Source organism: Taudactylus pleione, unplaced genomic scaffold (assembly GCF_031769625.1).
Source record: "Taudactylus pleione unplaced genomic scaffold, aTauple2 ptg000290l, whole genome shotgun sequence".
NCBI classification, from domain to species: Eukaryota; Metazoa; Chordata; class Amphibia; order Anura; family Myobatrachidae; genus Taudactylus; species Taudactylus pleione.
The window spans coordinates 6,699,700-6,724,186 of NW_028284692.1; the positions used below are offsets into that span (position 1 = coordinate 6,699,700).

At 42.1% G+C, this 24,487-nt stretch overlaps 1 protein-coding gene across 1 annotated transcript in view; it reads left to right on the forward strand.

The window, feature by feature from the left end:
* Nucleotides 1-24,487, forward strand: part of MYCBPAP (MYCBP associated protein) — an 82,173-nt gene that overhangs the window by 29,854 nt on the left and 27,832 nt on the right. Inside the window, exons 9-15 of the mRNA XM_088482713.1 lie at nucleotides 8,705-8,820; nucleotides 10,676-10,784; nucleotides 12,817-13,009; nucleotides 15,775-15,962; nucleotides 18,101-18,244; nucleotides 22,957-23,130; nucleotides 23,972-24,093. Coding sequence (XP_088338839.1) covers nucleotides 8,705-8,820; nucleotides 10,676-10,784; nucleotides 12,817-13,009; nucleotides 15,775-15,962; nucleotides 18,101-18,244; nucleotides 22,957-23,130; nucleotides 23,972-24,093 — 1,046 coding nt within the window. The remainder of the gene's footprint in view (nucleotides 1-8,704; nucleotides 8,821-10,675; nucleotides 10,785-12,816; nucleotides 13,010-15,774; nucleotides 15,963-18,100; nucleotides 18,245-22,956; nucleotides 23,131-23,971; nucleotides 24,094-24,487) is intronic.

The following is a 24,487-nucleotide window of genomic DNA, read 5'->3' on the forward strand; positions in this document are numbered from 1 at the left end:
ATGACTTGGATTCAATCAATTGAATCAGTGGAGGATAGTAGATCTATTGGACACTTAAGGAAAAATGTATTCTCTGAGAGGTTAGTGCAGGGGTCAGGGAACTTTTTTACATTTTACCCCAAAATATATTTAGATACGCCGATGTTACCCCTTTGATTTGAAAGGAAGGAGATATATAGTAGTGCCCCCATATAATGCCCCTGTAGTAGTGCCCCCATATAATGCCCCTGTAGTAGTGCCCCCATATAGTGCCCCAGTAGTAGTGCCCCCATATAATACCCCTGTAGTGCCGCTTGTACAAAAAAACCCTACTTGCCTTAATCCCCGCTCCTGCATCTGCAGCCATCCTGTTTGCCCGGCTGCTCCTCGGAACTATGGGAGAGACGTCGTGACGTCTCTCCCATAGTGCACAAGGAGAGAGGCGGAAGTTGGAGTTCAGAAGAGAACTCCAGCCTCCGGCTAACGCGGTGCTGCAGGGAAGAAGCCGGGCGCCCACTGGTAATAACATCTCAGCGGGCGTCTGGCTTAGAGCTTCCCTGCGACACAGCCGGGCATGCATATGAATCATTCTATACGTGTCAAATTCATATGCATGCCTGGCTGTCCGTCCATTACCCCCAGGAATTTCATTTTTACACCATGTGGGGTAATTTACCCCTGTTCCCCGACCACTGGGTTAGTGCATAGGTGGAACAGCCTACCAAGAGAGGTGGTAGAGGCCAGTGCAGTAGAGGAATTTATGGGACTTTTTCCCGCATACATTGTATACATTATGTAAAATTATATTCTAAATCTGAAAGTAGCTAATTATTCAAACATGGTCTGAGGTTATCATGTATAAAAAAAATAGGCAGACTAGAAGAACTAAATAAGTAGAGATGTGCGGGTTCGTTTTTACTCAGTTCTTTTCGCCACATGTTCGGATTTATCTCCTTGGCTATCCAAAACACATGAAAGCCAGATAGCAACCAATAAGATAAATCCGAACTAATCCGAACTCGCGCTAATGTGGCGAAAAGAACCGAGTAAAACCGAACCCGCACATCTCTACAAATAAGTGGTGCTTTTCTATCTTCAAATTATTTGTTTAACAAAAATTAGAAGGAAAATCAAAATTATTCTTGTCAAGACGGTTGCATGTTATCTGTGCTTCACTAGTGGGAAGCTATTTATATTGGTAATGTGCTGGAGAACTGAATGTGAAAGCAGAAGCTCTAAATGTTATTGGGCAATGTGTTTTACAAAGACTGTAGCATTGTGCTCAAATGAAAAATTGTTCAGCTAAACAAAATAAGAGGATTCTGAAAAATGTACCCTCATGAGTTATGAAATAACCATGCTTTTGTTACTGCTAGCAATAATTATGCTAGCCATTCAGTTGTATTACATAGTTTATCCTACCGCTTTACCTGTAATTTTATTCTATTCTGAATTCTCATTCAAAAGATTGTTATTGAAGCCACTTTAGTGAAATTCAGCAAACATCACATGCTCTCCTCCAAAACATTTGTCAGCTTGATGCCTTGATACTTTCAAAGAATGTAAAATGTTCTTACATCAAAATTGTTTACATTAGTTTAAGTTTTCTTAATTGTAACAGGCATAGTATAATTTAAGATTCCTGAGCCAATTCAGAGGCCAATTTTGAGATCACGGTGCATTGACCAGAGTTTTGCTCCATTAGATCTGGTATTGATGAAGCACCATTTGTGCCCACATTGTATATTTTATCAGATAAAGATATACTTTACATAATAATTCAAGTTTTTGCCAGTTTTTCTATAGCAGTTTAAACTAAAATAAATCTGAAAAATAAATTTGAATAGGTGAGGAATTGTATTAATTTCTTCTGGGATGCTTCAGTATTTTAAGAAAACACTTATATTATTTAAGAAAATAAATTGGTTTCTTCAAATCTATATCTATACTAATATAACAAGAACGTTGTGTCTGTGTTCCAAGTTGATACAAAAACTTCTAAACCAAAAAGAAAACTGCACCATTTTGTAGTGAAAACTCCTAGAAATAAACTGCACTTTGTTTCATCTTCATCGGTAAAGTAAAAACTTAGTAATAACAAAAACAACATTTATTGACATCTTCAATGCAAGCGATAGGTGTGGCTCTATGCTCACAGCCAGTAAGGGGTGGGGGGAGAGGGGCTTTGGGCCCGCATTCACTTGGATAGGATAGGCTACATAGCAGTCTGTGCACAGAGCAAACAGTGACTTTGGTGTGAGTGGTGGATAAAGGCGATGCTGGCCACTCCCGTGAAAGGGCCCCTATGCAATGCAATACTACTAGAACACCTCAAATGAAAAAAATGTTGGCAGAAGCGATTTCATTGCGGGCAACAGTTAGTTTAAAATAAAACTATATATAGTCCTCTCGCTCATCACAAGCACTGGGGCCATTTGGGCCACGCATAAAGTAGCTAATTTGGTTTAGAGCCAGCTGTTCAGCCAGATTACCATGTCTATAGCCTATTAGTGCAGTTTTAAAATCACTGCCCACAAGGTCCTTTAGTGATTATCTTCCAACCACATTTACCAACAATAGTGATCCGATTAATAGGGTATCACTGTTGTTTTTGGGCTACACATGCTCAGTATTGTAACAGTTGTACAATATGGGCTGGGGAGGCAATCGGGAAGCCGACTGCCTAAATACCGGCAGCCGGCTTCCCGACTGCCATTTCCCGGCAAGGGTGAAATGCGGGGCATCTAGATGTAGATGCCCGCATTTCCCTGACGCCGGGAGACCGGCGCCCGGCATCCCGATTGTAGGGATGCTGGGCGACGGGAGCGGACAGCCGCGGGGGGGGGGGAGGGTTAGGTTTAGGGCTCCCGGGGGGGATTTAGGATTAGGCACCCCCCCTGGAGGGTTAGGGTTAGGCTAGGGGGAGGGAGGGTTAGGGTTAGGCACCCCCGGGGGGGACTTAGGGTTAGGCACCCCCCCGGGGGACTTAGGTTTATGCAGCGGGGAAGGGGGTGGTTAGGGTTAGGCACTTAGAAGGGGGATTAAGGTTAGGCACTTGGGGGGGAAGTTAGGGTTAGGCACCCCAAAGGAGGGTTAGGGGGGTTAGGTTAGTAAATACTTACCTATCCACGATCGGGATTTCCAGGGCTGTCGGGCTTCCACTGCGTCGCACTCTGCTCCTGTCGGGCTGCCGCTGACGGGAATCGATATTTCATACCAATTCCATGGGCTGTGATGTCGCAGTGTATGTTAGCAACATAGCACAGTACATCTTAAGTACATGCCTAATTTTGTGTAGGTCCACCTTGTGTCGCCAAAACAATTCTGACCCAGTCTCTAGCACAGTCTCACAGACCTGGCGTGCCGCAACGGGCTGTTTGGCGTGACTGCAGCAAAGATATGCGAGGACACATCTGTATATAAGCAATCACAAACAAATTATTCACATATTCTATGTTTTTTTTCACTGATTTAAAGATGCCACAATCCACCAATCTCTGCCCATAGATTACAGATATTTTTCAGTGATTTGCAGATCATTTTCAGGAAAGGCAGATCTACCAATCATGAAAGACTCATCATTTTCCTAGTTATGGTCGGCAAATCGGCTGATCAATTCCATACACTAGCAATCTACACTTTTTGGTTGGAATCGACTATTGGTGTACCCCATACATTGATGATTTCCCCCCCAAAACATCTGCAAAATGCTCCAATCTATCGCAGATGTACAGGGGCCTTTACGCTTGCCCATTTTTCCTGCTTCCAACATATTAACTTCACTTGCTACCTAATATATCCCACCCCTTGACAAGTGCTGTTGTATCAAGATAATCAATGTTATTCACTTCATCTGTCAGTGGTTTTAATGTTATGGCTGATTGGTGTATATTATGCAGTCTGAAAATATAATTAGTTTTCTTGCAACAGTGAAGAGCACAGTACCTCCTACTGAGAGACCATCCAGAACCAAAAGGGACAGTGAGGTATATTTACTAAAGGTCGATTTTGAATTGGAAATCGATCAACATCAATGTTGTGTTTCTGGGGCTAAATCACACATTTACCAACAGACAGTTTTTTGATTTGCTATTTTAAGTATTAATAAATGTGTTGATCTATTTTAAATCTATCAAAATTGATTAAAATTGACCTTTAGTAAATATACTCTAGTGAAACATGCTACAACTGATTGTGATTTAGGATAAACTGTCATTATTACTGCAAAAAGATAAACCTCCCTTGCTTTCACATTGCCCCTGTTTAACAATAAATATGTGCACCAGGTATTTGCAAAATGCAATATGTGTACTCTTTATTTTAAAAATATTTATAATGGCCAATTTATTTTAAATATTTGTAATTCCTTTTACAATACGTAACTCATATTTTTCTTATAATGTCTCCCAAATGCTGGTTATAGTGTACAACTTGCTTACCCGTCTCCTGTTGTTTTGATACAGCATAATCTGTGGGATTAAAACAGAAAAACAAAAGACCTTTCTTTTTTTCTTTTGTCATTTTTCTATACTGGTTTTCCTGCGGTTTGTGTAACTGCAATGGTCTTTTTTTAAGCTTGCTCTCCTCTGCTTCTGTAAGATGGTGATATATCAGAAAATCAGGGCCCTTGCACACCTCCCATACATGTAGTGATTCAGAACGGTATAGAAATCCAGCAAATCTCAAACACACAACCGGCCTCCCATGATTTTTTTCAATCTTTTAAAATGTGCATATTTGATTGCAAACAAACTTCCATCTATGATGTTTTCCTCTCAACAACCTCAACCTCTGGCAATAACAGAAGCATCGCTCACACAATCGGACGCTACTGCACCTGCAACCTTTTAACAAACAAATGCATAATGCACAGTATCTTAACTGTTCACTGCACAAGGGTGGTTCAGTAACTAAGATAACAAGACCTCTCATTGCGTAAATTTATTAAACTTGTACATATACATATAATCAATAGTATGACCTTGGTACAGATTATTTTTCCACATACTTCCCATACTAGTCTAAGCAGGGGCGTATCTATAATGGGTGCAGGTGTGCGGTGCACATGAGCCCCTGGGTCAAGGGGGGGCACGCACCGCACACCCTGCACCCATACTTTGTATTACTTACCTCTCCGAAGTTCCGCGTCGGGCCTCCCAGCACTGTTCAAATGCCAGAAAATGTCCGCCGCGACCATTTTTTCCGGCGTTTTGCGCATGCGCTGTGAGGAGATCGCTGGGAAAATGGCATCCGCGCCATTTCTTCGGTGATCTGCACATGCGCAGTAGACACTGGGCACACTCTAGTGCCCAGTCTATTGATTCTGCGGTGGCCGGGCCAGCCGCGTCAGTCGGCTGCCGCCCACCGGAGTGAGAGGAGAGGACCCGTGTCGGGGGATGCACACGGGCCTCCTCCTCTCTAAAGATGCCCCGGAGTCTAAGCATTTGTTCCAGCAATACACCAGGGCATCTATCCTGGCATAGAAGAAATCCGTGTCAAGCGCCTGAAGCCAGGACTTGACAGCTTGCTGAACTTCACCGTCGGTTGAAAATCGCCTTCCACCAATGTGCTTCTTCAATGAACCAAAGAGATGGAAATCACTCAGTGCCAGGTTAGGGCTGTAGGGAGGATGGTCAGTACCTCCCAATGGTCGTGCCATAACAACTCACGCGTGTGGCTGGATGAATGTGAACTGGCATTATCATGACATGACGTTATCACCGACTGTACAACTCGACAAGTTGGGGATGAATTTCAGCTGTTGATGTGCCCTTTAGATGCAGAAATCTGAGCACACTACGCATCTCAATATTTGACCATGTTTCCGCCAGCCCTGCCATTTTACAACTGATGTTGGGCCAGTATGACCGTCTAATGGCAGTGAGGGGAAGCAGTGGTCTACCTGCTCTGGCCTGTTGGGAAATTAGAATTAAATAGAGAACATTACATATGTGAAAGGTCTTGTTATCTTATCGGAGCACATTCTTAACTTGGAGGGTGTAAAGTAAGTCAGAGTCATGGATGATGGAGTTAGACCTCTCGAGATGTATAAACCTACTGTAAGGATTCTTCAACTACTTTAGGAGGCTTATAAACAGCCCTCTGCAAGATGTAGTTACATTTCCATCAGGGGGTCATGGAAAGAAGTCCAACAATGACTTTAGCAAAACAAAAAAGGCCACAAATCATTCCAGTATAGGGGTTCTGAAGTGAGATGACTTACATGGGGATGGTCCTTTGAAAAGATGGGCGCGTCGCAGAGATTTAGTTTGCACAGCAGTTGAAGGGCCTCATCTGTTTTTTAACCAGTAAGATATCACACAGTCATGGAGGTTAAAGCAGAAGCTCCACCTGTATTTCAGTGCACTGTCTTGCCTATGTCCCAATATCTGTACCAATTAATCCCAGTATAATGGAAAAGCTTCCATACAGCACCTATTATATCAAAAGTGTAAAAGCAAATAACACATGAAATTGAAAATAATCTTTAATTGTATAAACTTAAACAACTCCTCAAGATCTTTGTGCACCACTTTATTTAATGCAGACTTTCAGATTATTTTCTGATGTGATGTAGTTTAGAGCATGAAAACAAAAACTTAGAAAAATCCCCATAAGAACGCACTACTTGCTCGTGATGTAGACAGGACATGACTGTGACTGAGAGTTACCAGGACTCCCCTTCTCCTGCAGCCAGTCGCCAGTGATGTTTCCATGCTTGTGCTGTGGATAAAGGGGTGTCCTGGGGATTCCTGGCCTCAGTACTTTTGCAGCACTTGTTTGAAATTTTTTACAAGACTATAGAACCTATTTCCACACGGAATTAAAACATTTACAATGTACCATCTAAAATAGAAGTGTCCCCTGTCCTTTTGCCCCTGCCTTTTGTCCTAACATAGTAAGGTTGAATAAAGACCTAAGTCCATCAAGTTCAACCTATAAATCCTGGTGCCTTTCTGTGTTTGGACCACTTCTATTTTGCCATTTAAACACCCAGCTGAGCCAATTTCTTAGATCATCTGGCTTCAAATATCACTTTTACTCAGATGGTATCCTGCTCTAGCTGTGCACTCCTAATATCTCTACCTGTTTCTCAGAGGCAGGAATGTGCTATTATCCAGCAGTCCCACATATACACTTCCTTATCACAATCAGTAATACAGTAATTCATCCTAAATGTCAGGTTTCTAGCCATCTGATTAGATTACTCTCCCTCTATTTCATGTAACATAAAACTGCTATATTGTGCCAGTTCCCCCTCTAGGGTATGGCTGAAATACAATCTATACTATGTATCCTCTTTTGAAATGCTTAATTAGGTTCTATTACTTTCTTCACTCTACTTTTCAGTCTATAAGAAGTCGCTCTGTATTTTATCTCACAGCTAACAGTTATATGCATTTTTATCTCCCTAACACAGTTTATATGCACCTTCTACTATTCTTTTTTACACCCACCATCATATTGGTTTAGTATTTCTCTATACTGCTTGACTACTAAGGTGTTATGTAGTTGTCTCATTATTTTCTGTAAATCGAATTTTACTCCTAGGGGTAAATTTAAAAAATGTCGATTTTTGGTCATGTCGATTATTCCTTCGATTTTGCAAATTGGAGAGTCAAAATCAACATTAAATCGACCAAAAATAAAGACTTTAGAACAAGTTAAAACATCAGATCATAAATCATTCATAGGCAAATATGGAAACTGGAGATTTACTAATGGTTGGTTTTGAAATCGACTGAAAATCGCACTTGATCAGACAATAGGCCCGAGGCAGGTGAGTGTGGGAGAAGCACTGCACAGGCTTTCTTAGGCTTAAAAGCAAGTAATTAAAATTCTTTAAAAAAACTGTGTTCCCCCCCCTTCCTAAATCCATAACTAGCCCTGGACCTATCAGCCTGGTCTGGTACAGGAAGATCGGCGTTGGGTTCCCCCTATTTTTCCTGTAACTAGCACTTGGAGAACCAAATGTCTTCTTAAAACAAAAAAAGTGATCTCGGGTGCCCACGGACATGCTATACTGTATACAGTATAGAGAACCGAATGAAAGGACCCAGGTGGTTTCCTGCACCGTAGCGCTAATTGTCTAAGAGGCAGACTGCTTTCAGCCAGTCAGCGGGTGCTGTCATAGAGACTGCCCGCCGATTGGCTGAGGGTGGTCTGATTCTTAGACAATTAATGCTAAGGAGCAGGAAACCACCTGGGACCTGTCATTTGTTTCACCATATGGCAGGTACAAGTGTCAATAGTACATGCGATAGTTGCGCTGATGGTGGAGTGTCTTGAATCACCATTGGTGTTTCAGTGTGCACCAACGCTGAAAGTGGGCCGAAACTAGCATTTGCATATTATCGCCGTCATGGCTCTGCTAAAAGACAGATGCACCTCTGAATCAGGCCCATAATATACTTTACTGGGGCATATACTGATATGGAAAAACTCTTCATAATAAGTAAATACTATATAAATAACTGTTCCTAAATAACTAGTAATATATCAGTGTGCTATAATATTGTAATTATTAGACTTTGCATAGCAAACAGTTAACCAGATAGAATTATTAACTTGGTTACTGACAATTTTACAACGGCGCAGCTTGACTTAAGCCTAAGTATAAATAGAATTTTTTACCTCCTATTACACTAGATAGATAGTAATAGAAACTGGCACTGATTGAGATATTCCATATACTGTACTGAAGTCTTATCTGTCATTCTTTTAGGATATAGATGGGTTGGAAGTCATCGGACGAGGACAGCCATTTACGTCAGTATCTGCTGAAAAATTACCATTAGGTGAAAAACTTCAAGAAGCTCCACCAGAAGAGAAAGAAAACCAGTAAGTGTGTATAGGTGTGTGTGTATATATATATATATATATATATATATATATATATACAGTCAGGTGCATAAATATTGGGACATTGAAAGAATTTTCATATTTTGGCCTCTGTTCACCACCACAATGGCTTTGAAATGAAACAAACAAGATGTGCTTTAACTGCCGACTTTCAGATTTAATTTGAGGGTAATTATATCCAAATCAGGTGAATGGTGTAGGAATTACAACGGTTTCTATATGTGCCTCCCACTTTTGAAGGGGCCAAAAGTAATGGGACTATCAACTCAAAAGCTATTTCATGGACAGGTGTGGGCTATTCCCTCGTTATTTCATTATCAATTAAGCAGGTAAAAGGTCTGGAGTTGATTCTATGTGTGACATTTGCATTTGGAATCAGTTGCTGTCAACTCTCAATATGAGATCCAAAGAGCTGTCACTATCAGTGAAGCAAGCCACCATTAGGCTGAAAAGTCAATACAAACCCATCAGAGAGATAGCAAAAACATTAGGTGTGGCCAAATCAACTGTTTGGAACATTCTTAAAAAGAATGAACGCATCGGAGAGCTCAGCAACACCAAAAGACCTGGAAGACCATGGAAACCAACTGTGGTGGATGACAGAAGAATTATTTCCCTGGTGAAGAAAAACCCCTTCACAACAGTTGGCCAAATCAAGAGCACTCTCCAGGAGGTAGGTGTATATGTGTCAAAGTCAACAATCAAGAGAAGACTTCACAAGAGTGAATATAGAGGGTTCACCACAAGATGTAAACCATTGGTGAGCCTCAAAAACAGGAATACCAGATTAGAGTTTGCCAAACAACATCTAAAAAAGCCATTACAGTTCTGGAACAACATCCTATGGATAGATGAGACAAAGATCAACTTGTACCAGAGTGATGGGAAGAGTATGGAGAAGGAAAGGAACTGCTCATGATCCAAAACATACCACCTCATCAGTGAAGCATGGTCGTGGTAGTGTCATGGCGTGGGCATGAATGGCTGCCAATTGAATTGGTTCCCTTGTATTTATTGATGATGTGACTGCTGACAAAAGCAGCAGAATGAATTCTGAAGTGTTTCGGGCAATATTATATGCTCATATTCAGTCAAATGCTTCAGAACTCATTGGACGGTGCTTCACAGTGCAGATGGACAATGACCCGAAGCATACTGCAAAAGCACCCAAAGAGTTTTTTAAGGCTAAAAAGTGGAATGTTATGCAATGGCCAAGTCAATCCCCTGACCTGAATCCAATTGAGCATGCATTTCACTTGATGAAGACAAAACTGAAGGGAAAATGCCCCAAGAACAAGCAGGAACTGAAGACATTTGCAGTAGAGACCTGGCAGAGCATCACCAGGGATGAAACCCAGCGTATGGTGATGTCTATGCGTTCCAGACTTCAGGCTGTAATTGCCTGCAAAGGATTTGCAACAAAGTATTAAAAAGTGAAAGTTAGATTTAGGATTGTTTAGTTTGCCCCATTACTTTTGTCCCCTTAAAAAGTGGGAGGCACGTATAGAAACCGTTGTAATTACCCTGAAATTAAATCTGAAAGTCTGCAGTTAAAGCACATCTTGTTTGTTTCATTTCAAAGCCATTGTGGTGTTGAATAGAGGCCAAAATATGAAAATTCTGTCAATGTCCCAACATTTATGCACCTGACTGTGTGTGTTTGTGTGTGTGTGTGTGTGTGTGTGTGTATGTATGTATATATATATATATATATATATATATATATATATAATGAGATAACTAGCTAGATTTTATTGTTTTACGATAGAAGACTTTTAATTCCATATTGTCATACCTGTGTACTTCACGGTGATATCATACATGACTGTTTTAGGGATCCACTGAAAGATTTCCCGGATGTTGTGCCAGATTTCGTCATCGGTCCTTCACTGCTTTTCTGCGGGCAGCAAGCACATTGGGTGGAAAGTCCTGGGTCCCACAGGGTATTGTGCCTTAAGATACATTTGGTCACCAAGTGTATATTAGTTTTTCCTCCTTTTTTCTAACCTTTTCCACAATGCAAATGTTTTATCTCCAGCAATAGAGCTGTGGCTGACTACTCTGTCTCCCTGCTTTTCTCTTTCTAGCCTCAATCCTTTTTTTCACAGAATTCTAAATCTCTTTAGTTCAAAATGTCTGTGGGCCTGATTCAGACCCGCTCGGTAGGATGCGTTCACACGCAGCCAACCGATTGTTTGCATTCTGCGCATGCGTACGCATCGCAATGCGTGTGCCTAAACCAGTGCGAGCAATCGGGAAGCGTACGCTCGCTGCACATAGACAGCCCGGCTGAATGACAGGAGAGGCCGTTTTTGGGTGATGACAGGGGCTGGCCGCTAGGAACGGGGGAGTGGAGGTGCGAACGCAGGCGTTCCTGAGCATCTCAACGCCGTTTCAGAGGTGTGCATAATTAAGAGGCAGCGTCATAGTACACGTCACTAGGCTGTATTTTACACTAAAGTGCTCGCAGTGCTTGTGGTAGGGTATTGTCAACCACAAGCACTGCGTATGCATCCGATGGTACTCGATCTTACCGACGGTTGAATACACTTCCTGGAGATGACGTGCGCAAGTGGGCATCTTAAGACAGGCTGGTAGGCGCCTGCATACACAAAGCGATTGCACGCCAAGACATAGTGGGCGTGCTAATGCCTTGCCGTGTGATCGCTTGCCTTGCCGAATTTGTATACGCATCTAGCGACCGGGCCTGAATCGAGCCATGTGTTCCAAAGGTATTTGTATGATGCTTCTTAAAACCTAGAATAAGCTATGTTGGGCTGGAAGAATATGGTGATGTCCAGACATGTGTGCACTGGGTCATTGGTACAGGTAAAAATGAACATACAACTGAACATGGGAGAGAGTTGATTACAGATGTATGCAAGTAAGAGGGTGACAGAGTGCAAACAGGAACACAACATCATTGAACATATACAGTATCAGTCTTGGGGCTTGTTCCAATTAGGAGTGAAGGGGGCGAGTTGCCCTATGGGGCTTCGAATAAAAACATGCGAATCAGGAGATACCATAAGTGCTGCATACAGCCGCACTAAGGGCTGTATTCAATTAGAGGCGAAAAGCCGTAATTGGCGAAAAAGTTTCACCTATTTCCGCTTTTCGTCTGGTCTCCAAATTCAATTCCAGCCGGCATTCGCCTAAGTGGAAACTCAATACAATGTAATAGGTGAAAAAGATTCGCCTATGAATAGCAGGTGAAAAGAAGTGCAAAATCTTTATTTTGGGGTGCAAAATAAAATCCGAAGAACAACCCAAAAAAAGTACTTTCATTTTTGGGGTGAAAAAGTAAAAAGTGGGGAGACGAGCATAAATACTAGCGAAATAGGCTTCTTGGGAGTCTGTAAGGATGGGTCAGGTGTTTTTAGGATTGCAGGTGCATGTAGTAGGAGCATTTTTGAAATTTTTTTAAAGTTCACTTTAGAAACATTTAAATATGCTAGCACTCATTTTCAAGTACCCCAAATTTGACTGGACTACTTATTTTCACCAAAAAATACAGCTTTATGTCATTCTCCACCACTTTTACATAGACGCTAATAAGAAGCTATTTAAACTACTTAAGTACCCCAAACACTTATATTAGGGCTATTAGTACACATGTACATTGATTCCTTATGTTAGTTCATCTTTTTTGGGGTACAGACTGACTTCCCCACTTCTGACAGTAATTTCCGCCTGTTACGCATTCACCGCTTTCCATTTTCGCCTGGTTTGGAATTGAATAGGGCGAAAAGCGGGAAAGCGCACAAAAAATTTTTCGCCTCTGACACAGACGAAGGAGGCGGAAAGTTGGCCAGGCGAAACCTTTCCGACTTTTCGCCTCTAATTCAATACGGGCCTTACTCGTGGATGTGAGGAACTCACACTTAATTGAATTGTGCCCTTAGATAAGACATGCATGCCTTTACCGCTTGTTTACCGAGTCATGCATTTCTGCTCTGCCGCCTCTTCCTGTAGGATAAAGTCGGCATCTCTACACGCATCACATTTGAAGCCCTCGCAGGGGAAAAAGCTTCATCAGACCTAGAGATTTTGAATAATGGAAGTGCAGCATTGTGGTATGAATGGAGGCGCTTACCACATGATAACAGTCTAGGAGATGTTCGGAAAGATCCGCGAGTACAACGATTCTATTTCAACACTAGTGCTGGTGAGAAGACATGTAATATGTTTGTGTGCTAGCAAAGTGCACCTGACCTTACATTTTGATTGTAATAAAGCATATAAATAAGCTGGCTGATTTTTCGTGCACCCAAAGATACAAGTCATATTGCTTCTAATTTTTTTGCAGTGATTTATGATACACACTGCAGAGATTTTGACATTGGAATTTGTTTAAAATCTACTTTAGAGTAGAGATGAGCAGTTGAGTTTTAAATGGTTATGTTTGGATCTCAAAAATGGCATCTTATTGGCTATTCGGTGCTCACATGTTTTGTATAGCCAATAAGATAAATCCAAACTTGCGCTTAGTTGGCGAAAAGAACCGAGTCAAAACCAAACTGCTGATCTTTACTTTTAAGGGATGCTGATTATTGTATTTTTTACTATTGCTGCAATATTAGTTTTGCTAGCAACTGTACCTTCTGGGAAAATAGCAGTATAAATGTAATTTAATGAGAAATATAAGAACCGAAAACTGATGTTTTTATGCTGTGTTTTTATTTAAACTTATTTTTACATCATTGCATTTTTGAGGTCTGGTTGCTACACTTTATAATGGTGGTGACAAAACATATTTGCGACAGGTCACTGGTAGCTTTGTCAACATACTAAGAGATGTTGCCCATAGCAACCAATCAGATCCTAATTATTTGAAGGTGCTAGTTAAATGTTAAGTTGAATCTGATTGGTTGCTATGGGCAACATCTCCACTTGTAAAAACTCTCACTTTAGTAAATATACACTAAATGTAAAGACACCTTACACAAAAACAAAAAAAAGTTAAGTTTTGGCTATACTAACTGAAATAATTGGCAAGTGGAAAAAACATAATTATCTTTAAGAAAGAATAAAGGACCTCTAAGCATAAGAAAATTAGTTGAATGCAATTGTATGGTTGGCCACATCCTTCTACTGTAAGTATCGGGTCCCGAAATCTCTCATGGCGGCCGTGCAGGTCTCCTACTCTGCTATATTCAAAGTCACTGAAAGTAGCATTGCCATCACACTGTGGAGAACATTTTAGTTCATCACTTTAAAATGCATCCAGAGGTTGTCTTTGAGCTCACAGACCATCCATGCATCGACGGGCTGACCCAGGGATGATGTAACATTGAACCCTAAGAGAATACATAGAGCAACCCCTAGGTTCTGGCGAGGAGATGGAGCAGGCTAATACAGGTTGAGTCTCCCATATCCAAATATTCCGAAATACGGAATATTCCGTAATACAAAATATTTTTCGCTTGACTGAGATAATGAAACCTTTTGGTTTTTCATAGTTCAATGTACACACACTTTGTCTAAGCACAAATTATTAAAAATGTTGTAAAAAATTGCCTTCAGCCTGTGTGTATAAGGTGTATATGAAACATAACTGAAATTTATGTATGTACACGAACTTTGCTTGAGCCACAAAATTATTGAAAATATTGTGTAAAATTACCTGCAGGCTGTGTGTATATGGGCAGCACAGATTGTGTAATGGTTAGCATTACTGCCTCACAGCACTGAGGTCGTTGGTTCGATTCCCACCACGTCCCTAACTGTGTGGAGTTTGTATATTCTCCCTGTGCTTGCGAGGGTTTCCTCCGGGTGCTCCGGTTTCCTCCCACACTCCAAAAATATACTGGTAGGTTAATTGGCTCACACCAAAAACTAACCCTAGTATGTATGTGTGTATGTGTGTACATGTGGTAGGGAATATAGAATGTAAGCTCCACTGGGGCAGGGACTGATGTGAGTGGCCAAATTTGCTCTGTAAAGCTCTGCGGAATATGTGTGCGCTATATAAATAACTGGTAATAATAATAATAAGGTGTATATAACACATAAATGCATTCTGTGTGTATATTTGGGTCCCATTCCCAAGATATTTCATTATGGTATGCAATTATTACGAAATATTCCGTTATCCAAAATACCCCTGGTCCCGAGGATTTTGGATATCCGAGACTCAACCGTAGTGGGTAAAATTGGGGGGCAATCTCATTATTCCTTCTAATTACACGGGAAGCAATCGGGAAGCCGACTGCCTAAATACCGGCAGCCGGCTTCCCGACTGTCTTATCCCGGCATGGGTGAAATGCCGGGCGTCTAGATGTAGACGCCCGCATTTCCCCGACGCCGGGAGACCGGCGCCCGGCATCACGATCGTAGTGATGCCGGGCGCCGCGAGCGGACAGCCACGGGGGGGGAGAGTTAGGTTTAGGGCTCCCGGGGGGGGGGGACTTAGGGTTAGGCTAGGGGGAGGGAGGGTTAGGGTTAGGCACCCCCGGGGGGACTTAGGGTTAGGCACCTCCCCGGGGGACTTAGCTTTAGGCAGCGGGGCAGGGGGTGGTTAGGGTTAGACACTTAGAGGGGGGATTAGGGTTAGGCACTTGGGGGGGGAAGTTAGGGTTAGGCACCCCTAAGGAGGGTTAGGGGGGTTAGGTTAGGTTAGCAGATACTTACCTAGCCACGATCGGGATTTCCATCGCTGTCGGGCTTCCGCTGCTTCGCACTCTGCTCCTGTCGGGCTGCCGCTGACGGGAATCGGCATGGCCTGCGGTATATCATACCCATTCCAATTACACATATACACTATATTGTTACCTACATATCTGGCTACAGCAGCTAGTCCTGTCTCTATATTGCTTCCAGAGATTGAGGAGGAGGAAAAACAGGTGTTGATAATAAACTGGCCTGGTAGTAAGTCCTCATCCTACAAACCGTGTCTTCAGCTATGTTCTTACTGAACTTTGTTATTCCCAGGTGTGATCCTGCCAGGAGAAACACAGATCTTCCCTTTTCACTTCAAGTCCCCGACTGCTGGGATTTTCGGGGAAAGTTGGGAGTTCTGTACTCATCCTGTATTACTAGCTGGGGCCCTGATACAGGTGTCCCTGTGGGGAATTTCTCTGTATGAAGACAAGACTGCCCCACTCAGGGAGGCTCTACAGGTCTGTAGCATATATATCAAAAATACATGTGTGTGTTTGTGTATAAGTGTGTGTATGTATGTATGTGTGTATATATATATATATATATATATATATAAATATATATATATATATATATAGTGTGTAGTAAAGTGTTGGTGCTTTTTAGTTATTGAGCATTTTATTTGTGAGAAAACAGATGCAATATTGTGGTGTTTATGACACCTGTTAATACAGTATAAATATTTTGGTGTGTGATTCCAGGACTACAATTAAACATAAGCAAAAATAACATTAATGCCTCTTGTCTGCAATACAAAAAAATGCTATACAATATTAGGCAGATCAAGATTGTACAAAGTAGCAGTACAACATAAACATATGCTCTCATATTCTATCAGAGCACAGTGGTCTCTAAATGTAGAGTTATGAGTAAATCCAAGTATAAGATGCAGTTGTGTTGTGCTGCAAATGCAGTGTGCAGTCACATTTGGAATTGGAAATGTAAAGGGTGCGCGTCCTAGCTTGACTAAATCACAGAGAGAAAATAAAGCTGCCCAGTACTTGTGTGCTACTGCATTGCTGGTATGTCTGGGCGCATTTGCCCCGTTAACTAGATTAGCTCCTAACTATAAATGGAACCTATGTTGGGAAATCTTCTAACGCTACTAGGAGTAGGTGCTAGAACTTGTGTTCTGGTGCATAGAAAATGTGCTTGAACTACAGTTTGGACTGCTTGGACTACACTTCGGTACGAGGTAAAGACTTGGGACATAGGCCCTCATTCAGAGCCGGACGCTCTGAGCAGAGCGCACGCTCTGAATGAGGGCCGTCCCCCATAATTATGGAGCGTCCTCCTGGACGCTCGTATAGCTGTGGGTCACCACCCACAGCCTATACGAGCGTGCAGGTTGATGGCCACGATGGTCTTGACCATCGCCACTGCGAGCCGGTGCCTGCGGTTGAGTTTCTCAACCGCAAGGCCCGGAGTGATTTTGGCTCTATCAGTGGGCCGGCTTCTGACGGTAGGCTTCTGACGGCCCTTGGGAACGCCCCCGTCTGGGAGGCACGCCCCCGGCACGCCCACCAAAGGGGGCGTACTGTCAATCAACATCGACAGCACGCCCCCTTTGATCAGACACAACGAGCGAAGGAAAGTCCTTCGCTCGTCGCGTCTGGCGCATGCGCACGACGGAGCTCCCTCCGTCGTGCGCATGCTCAGTGCACACCATCGACCCACTTGCGAGCGGACAGCCGCTCGCGAGTGGGTCTGAATCAGGCCCTTATTTAGATATTAGGGTTTGGCTAATGATATAACTGATAGTAGAATTAGGTAAAGTTGTTGAGGATTTAATGTTTTTCAATCTTTATTTGGAGGGCATAGGATCAGTTGGCTGAAGCTATCTAAGGGCCTGATTCAGAGCCGGACGCAATTAGCGCTCGCTCGTCCAGAAAATAGGGGTGGCTATTCAAATGAACCGTTCGCTGTTTGCGGTCTGTTCACGCCTCTAGGTCTGAACGAGCGTACAAAACTTGCGGTCGTTTTTTGGGAAACTACGCCCCCTGGCCGCTCGCATCCTACGTCATGTCCGCTATTTATTAGATTAATCGAGTACATCGAACAGGGTATGAACTGCTCGCTATTCTTGTGGTTGGTTTTTGCTACCACAATTTTGCGAGCAGTTCTGGCTATAAAATAACCCAGTGACGTGGTCAATGACGCTGCTGTTTTAAATATGCACACCCATAAAACGCCCGTTTTGACCTTTAAGCACGCCTGCGATCGGATCTCCACTCCCCGTTTTCAAGCACCTTCCCCTGTTACCACCCACATACGCCTCTTTCTGTCACTCAAATTAGCAGGCATTCGCTATTTTGCGAGCACATGAATTTCGGCCGCACTGACTGGTTCGTGCATGCGTATAACGATCCGTACGCATGCGCAGTTGGGCAAACATCGCTCAGAGCGAACGAGCTGCCGCTTACGAGTGGCTCTGAATCAGGCCCTAAGTTGCTTGTCAGACCTGAAGTGTCTCTTGTAATAGCAGACTCACACACCTGTGCCTATATGTGTCTATGTGTGTTTGCAGGTGTCACGATGCTATCCTTATGTTACCCTTTGTATGCTTGTGTTTTTTCTCTGTGTCATTCTCTGTTAGAGGGAGTTGGAGTCCCGTGAGGCCGTGTTTATTGCTCAGATGATGGTGCAGGAGATTCTGGATGGAGTGCGTAGCTCAGAGCGTCCACCGTCACCTCTCGTACACCTAACAGAAGAGGAGTTGTTCCATATAAAGAATCCAAAGGTATTACATATTATATCTATGGTGTGCTCTGTTACACTGCATTCTGCTTAAACTGATTGCATTAAACCTAACTGTTCTCAGGGCTGTGGAGTCGGGGTTGGAGAAATGCACCGGCTCCAGCTTCAAAATAAAAACGTCAAATCTAAATAACATTTCTCCACGCAGCACATGTATATGCCGCCATTGAAGAAGTGCTTCTGAGCTGTGTGCTTATATTTTGAATACATTATGCATGTATTGTGAGGCAAGGTTATATTGAATTACTAATTGTGGGGTTAGCTGAGTGAACCCCTTGCAAACAGCATTGAAGGGAGTTAATGTATTAAAGTATTTCTGAGTATCAGTTTACCACATACAGTAGCATTTCAGCATGATTATTGTAATATGTACAGGATACAGTCACAGTTCAGAGAGAGAAAAGTGGGCTAGAAAGAAAAACAGGTGTATAGAGAGACAGGGGGAACAGGGGGTAAGATATAAAATATCAGTGATCATATTCATATACATGTGTCTGATTCGTCATTTCCCAGTCACTCCTCCAGATCAGTCTCATACTCATGAGCCTGATCAGTATTTTGCTGAAAAGAAACACTAAATGGCAAGAGGAGAAAAGACAAAAAACAAAACAAAAGCAAAGACCAGCACAGCAGTATTTGGTCTCTGTCCGGAAAACAAAGCTTTGTTCAAAACATGAAAAAAATAGCTACAAATTTGTTATTACTAATTAATATACATTTACAATTTATAAAGGATTCTAAGTTGGACAGTTGGTGTACCGACTCAATAGCCCTGCCTGTTCACTCCCACTGTGATTGCCATGAGAGGACAGCTATATTTATTATACACCACCAGAGGGCCACCTTTAGTTTTATATTATACTTCTTTCATATATTTTTTTATTTTTTATTGTTGGTAATTAATGTACCCAGAATACATCATTTGTGTGGCTGTATTTTGTAGTGGCAGGGTTCCCGTGTTGTTCTGCTAATAATAGAATGAGACAGCTTGGATGACCCCTGCTGCATAGATATTCTGTTAGACATCCCATTATGGAAGACATTTAAAAGAAAGCACTGAACACCATACATTTTACATGTAGCAGTTTATTTATTCAGCACCCTGAACCACCTGTAAATTTCTCTATCAAGTTATGTCCTGGCATCATGATAAATGACAGTGCAAATGCCTATGCCAAGCATTGGGTTACTGGAAACAAACATAAATGTTTTATATTTAATGTGAGCTTGCTTTAAAGGGTTTGTCTATAACAATGATTAGCTATGTACTGCTCATATTAAAATAATAGTAATCATCTCTATTTGGCTCCACCATCTGTTCCTCTCTGCAGGCCTGTCTGTCTCCTGTCCTCTCCCTGTATTTTGCTGTATGGAAGCCAAAACAGTGAGATGCATTTTGAACTACAACTTGCCGCCTCACACTTGACTTGGGGAAAAGTGTAAGATATATATAGATGTGCTGATGAATTGTAGCCTCACAGTGCCCCTTACTCTGTACTAACTTCTGCACAACAAGGTGCAGGGAGAAGCCTGGAAAATGTACCTGCAGAGAATACTGATGCTTGACTAGAGATGAGTACTATTAATTTAGTTTGCAGGCTCTGTGTACATAGATCTTCTGAACCACTGCAGTGATTCATTAGTGGAGCACAGCGGCACTTCATGTAAGAATTGTGTTTTACATACGATCAAGTTTGACTCCAGAAATTGACCTCTTGGGGTAAATTTACTAAAAATAGTGTCCTGCTCATGTCTGTCCGTTTTAAAACACAGGTAGGAACGATCAGAATCAGGGGGGTGGGGGGGTTAAAATAAATTCAGGAATTTACCAAGCTCCCATGTTTGTCAGGGTCGTGTTTCTCCATGGTGTATGTGATCGTTCCTACCCGTGTTTCCCTCGCCGAACAAGCAGCCTGCACATATCAGTGAGATACGTGCAGGCTGCTTGTGTGTGTATATTTGTGACTAAATGGTTAATTTTAAAAAATAAATTGACGTGCCCCCCCCCCGCCCCCCCTTCCAAAGCATAACCAGCCCCAGGCTTCTGAGTCAGTCCTGGTTCTAAAAATATGGGAGAAAAAACATGTAGGGTTCCCCATATTTTAGGAACCAGCGCTTGGCTCCCAGAGCCAGTCCTGGTTTTAAAAATAGGGCAAAAAGTGGGGTTCCCCCTATTTTTAAAACCACTACCGGACACAATTCTGTCCGTGGTGTATTGCCACAGCCACGGGACCCTTTCACCTGGTCTCTCCGGCCAAAGCATTAACACCCCAAGCTATTTAGCTGGGAGTATCAAGGGAGGTGGGGACCCCCCCAATAAAGGGGTCCCCCCTCTCCCGAGCACCCCAGGCTTACGCTGAAGCCCGGGGCTCTTCCCTGCACCCATTAGAGTGAAAAATAGAATTATACTATTGTTTTTTACAGTAGAACTAAAGTTGCCAGCATGCCTGCCCTTTGGCACTTGTGGAACTACAAGTGCCAGCATGTGCCCCGGCACCCAAAGCCCCACTGAACAAAAGATAGTAAAAAAAAAAAGACAGTTCCCACACACCGTAGAATGTAAAAGTTTATTACATACCTAACTCACTCACTCACTCACTCACTCACTCACTCACTCACACATACTTACCTTCTACCAGATTTTCCCGTCCCCTTCTCCAGAAGAATTCGCACGGGTTACCTGTGAAAAAAAAAAATCCACCTACCTGGACTTGGCAAAACAAAAAAATTAGTATCCGCTCCATTTCGGACTGTAGAGATGTATGTGTTAGTTTTTCCTGTAGACGGATTTGGCCAAGGGACTCTTCGTAGATTTCCCCTTAAAGTAAGAGTGTTGTGCCCTATTAATATCTATACGCAAACAGGGTCGTCGTGCAGTACAAACTTCCTCCAGGGGTGCTTCTAAGCCAGCCCTCCTTTGTTCCCCAAAGGCCTTTTTTGGGTCTACGGGTTCTTCAACACTTTCTCTTTTAATATTTGACCTTGATGGTCTTTCGATGTCAGTGTTCCTCTTCTGCCAGGTGGGATTCTGAGTTTTCTGCCCTATTTCCAGACTCCCTTTAGAGATGTCTCATCTTGTCTGTGTGGTCCTGTGGCCCCCATGGCCTTTTCTCCACTCGACTCTTGGCTGTCTCGACAGGGACATAGTGGTCCCGCCTCTTCCTGTGGTGGACCAGCGGGATCATCAGATGGCCTTCAGGTTTTTGGACGTGGTGTTGATAGGTCACATTTCGGAGGCGCAGACTCTTGTTCGTGGTCCATGACATCTACAAACGGTGTGGACCTGCCTTCAAGCAAAGGATGACCTGTCTGATTAGGTCAGTCTTCTGTCAGGCATGTCTTTTCATGTGTGCTTGCCACCTTGGTGTATCATTTTCCCAATGGTGCTGTGTGGTCCTCCAACCACAATTCCTTAATTTCTGCCAATTGAAACCTTCGCCTCTGGTTATGCTAGGTTAAGGCGAGGGGTCCTTTGCACAGCACATGTGTGTTCCCTCCCTTAATGAAACAGCTTTGGGACGTCCTAACATTTTCAAGTGTCCCCATGGATGAGAAAATGGGATTTTCGTTCTTACCTGATAAATACTTTTCTCTAAGTCCATGGAGGATGCTGGACCCCTGCCCTTACATTCCTGACTTTGTTGAGCGGTGTTACCTGGGTGTTGGCGGTCCAGATCTCTGCACTCTCTTTCAGTATGTGTGTTTGGGGAGCCTGATTTTCCTCCTCTTCCTCTTCTACTCTCTGTCCTTTTGAGCTTTGTAATAGCTGAAAGCTACAGGCAGGGGTGGGGTTTAGAGGAGGATTAGCCCAGGCAGTGCAAAGCTTAACCTTTTGGTGCCCAGACTCATCCAGCTCCACCTTAACCCAAAAAATTATACAAAGCATGTAACACACGTATAAATTACACTACAGTATTGGTGAGAAGGAGGGAAAGAAGAAAATACGGAAAAGAAGAAGAAAGGGGAGGGGGGGAGAGAAAAAGAAGGAAGAGAATAATAAAATTCGCTTGTAGCCCATTACCAACTAACATGAGCCGTTAGGGTAACCAAATTGGATCGGAAGATCAGATAGAAACACTGCAGTTTCCTACCATAACGTAGAATGAAAACAGTTATGATTTTTTTTAGTAGTATCAATAATAGATTCCCATATAGAGAAGTTGTTCTTTATGTAAGGACGTCTCTACCTAGTCCTTTTGAACACTTTAAAAAGCTTTTCCTTGTACATTTGTATAGAGGGAGGGGAAGAATGTATCCATTGCTGTAATGTACACCTCATCGCCACGGCTGAGAGAATCAAAAACAGTCTACTACATCCTGGTGATTGGGCCATAATTGGCATTCTCACAATCTGGGGTCGTGGGGATCAAATCTAATATTCATATTTGTGGCTACAGGGAATTCCCCAGCGCTTTTTATCTTTCTTTTTTTTAACTTATTGTTTTTATGCAAATTCCCGTAGTTTGTAAGTGCATAATTTCATTTAACTGTTTCTTGTGTTGCTGTGTGTAAGTTAATGTGACAATTGCAGAGATAGACTAATCTAACTCGTATCTTTCTGATTTAAAAATACACTTTCTGGTATTTTTTCTCAGATGGGCAGAACTAGTTTATTAGATCAGTAAGTTTTTTATATATATATATATATATATATATATATATATATTGATATTGTCTTGATTTGTTTTACCACAGTTACATTATAAGCATCAAACTGTACAGCAGCTGCATCAGCTATGGAAGGAATACAGAGCTGCAGAGGTTCAGGATCATTTAACGGAGGCCACACAACTTCTGGAAACCAATGGACCACTAGCAGAAGAGAAGGCAGAGGATGAATGGAATCTACCAGTGGTGGATCTGAAACAGGTGCTGTGAGAGCAGTTATACAACACAACCTTCATGTGCAAATCTGCCGTTTACATATGGGAAGCACAATGTGTTCAGGGGAGCTGGAATAACTTTAGTAGTCAAACCTTCATTGATTGTACATTTTCTGTAGTAGCTCAATGATTGCTAACTAGTTTAAAAGAATTGTATAAATAGCTTTAGAATATGATAGCGAAAAGCACAAGTATTAAATTAATGTAAGTACACTTAGGGTTGTCACAATATGGCTAAACCAAAGTCTTCTCTGTGATTTTTGGGGCTAGATTTGGTGCACAAACTGCATCTCAGGAAAGTGTGACATACTGTATGTTTTTGGTTATATTTAATTCATGGCGGCATCCATGCTTATCTTATTTTTTACAGCCTTTGCATAGCATTTAGACTGTACTTTACAGATGAGGTTACACTTTCTTATACTGCTTAATATTGCTGAAGAGAGCTATGTGTTCTGGTGAGGTTTGACCAGCAAGGAAAGGCTCCTTCATCAGTTTGCTGTCATCTGCTGGAATATGTGATCTTGTAAAGTACTGAGCTAGAGATTCCAGGGGAATTGGGCTCCAAGAAAGAAGGGAATGAGGAGTCTTTCCTGCCTCAATCTGACCAGATTAAATTTCTTCCAACATTTTGCTAAAAATATGTGTCATCTGGCACTTGTAGGCGCACTTTCAGTTTAGGAGTTTTTTTTGTTTTGAAGATCAATTAAACTGTTTTCATTATCGTTTTATACTTCCCATTGACATAAGGAAGTTATAATTGGTAATATCTATTGTTTCTGCTTTTCTTGATCTTTATATTTCCCTTGTTCTCTCCTTAACTCCAGATCTCAAATGCTATTCGTGATGATGAAACAAGAGAGACTTTCCTGATTAATCTGAATAGAAATATCGCTGAACTGAGTGAACCAGTTCAGGACGCTTCTCCACACTTGTTGCATCAAGCTTGGTGAGTGTCAAATCCCTACATTACAGTTATCCAAGTCACGATTGTCAATATGTGTTTTTGGTCAGGAAAGAGAAATCTATGAGAGAGGTAAAATACACACAATTTGGTCCAGTTTTATGGGGAGTAGAAAGGTTGCATTATCTGCTCTAGTTTGCCAGCAAATTGCTTAACAATGTATTTCATAGTTGTCTAAATTTATCATTGCTACCTCTCCATTAAATAATTCAACAAGTATCTGCTAAGCTATATTGTTCCCTATTGAGTCGCTAAATTGATTGTAGATTTATTCACATTTTAATCTCACCTTCAGAATTAGAGAGACACAGTTGATGAGTAATGATTCACCCCTAGGAGGCAGGATAGTGGAGGGTTGAGAAGAATCTTATCCTTTTTC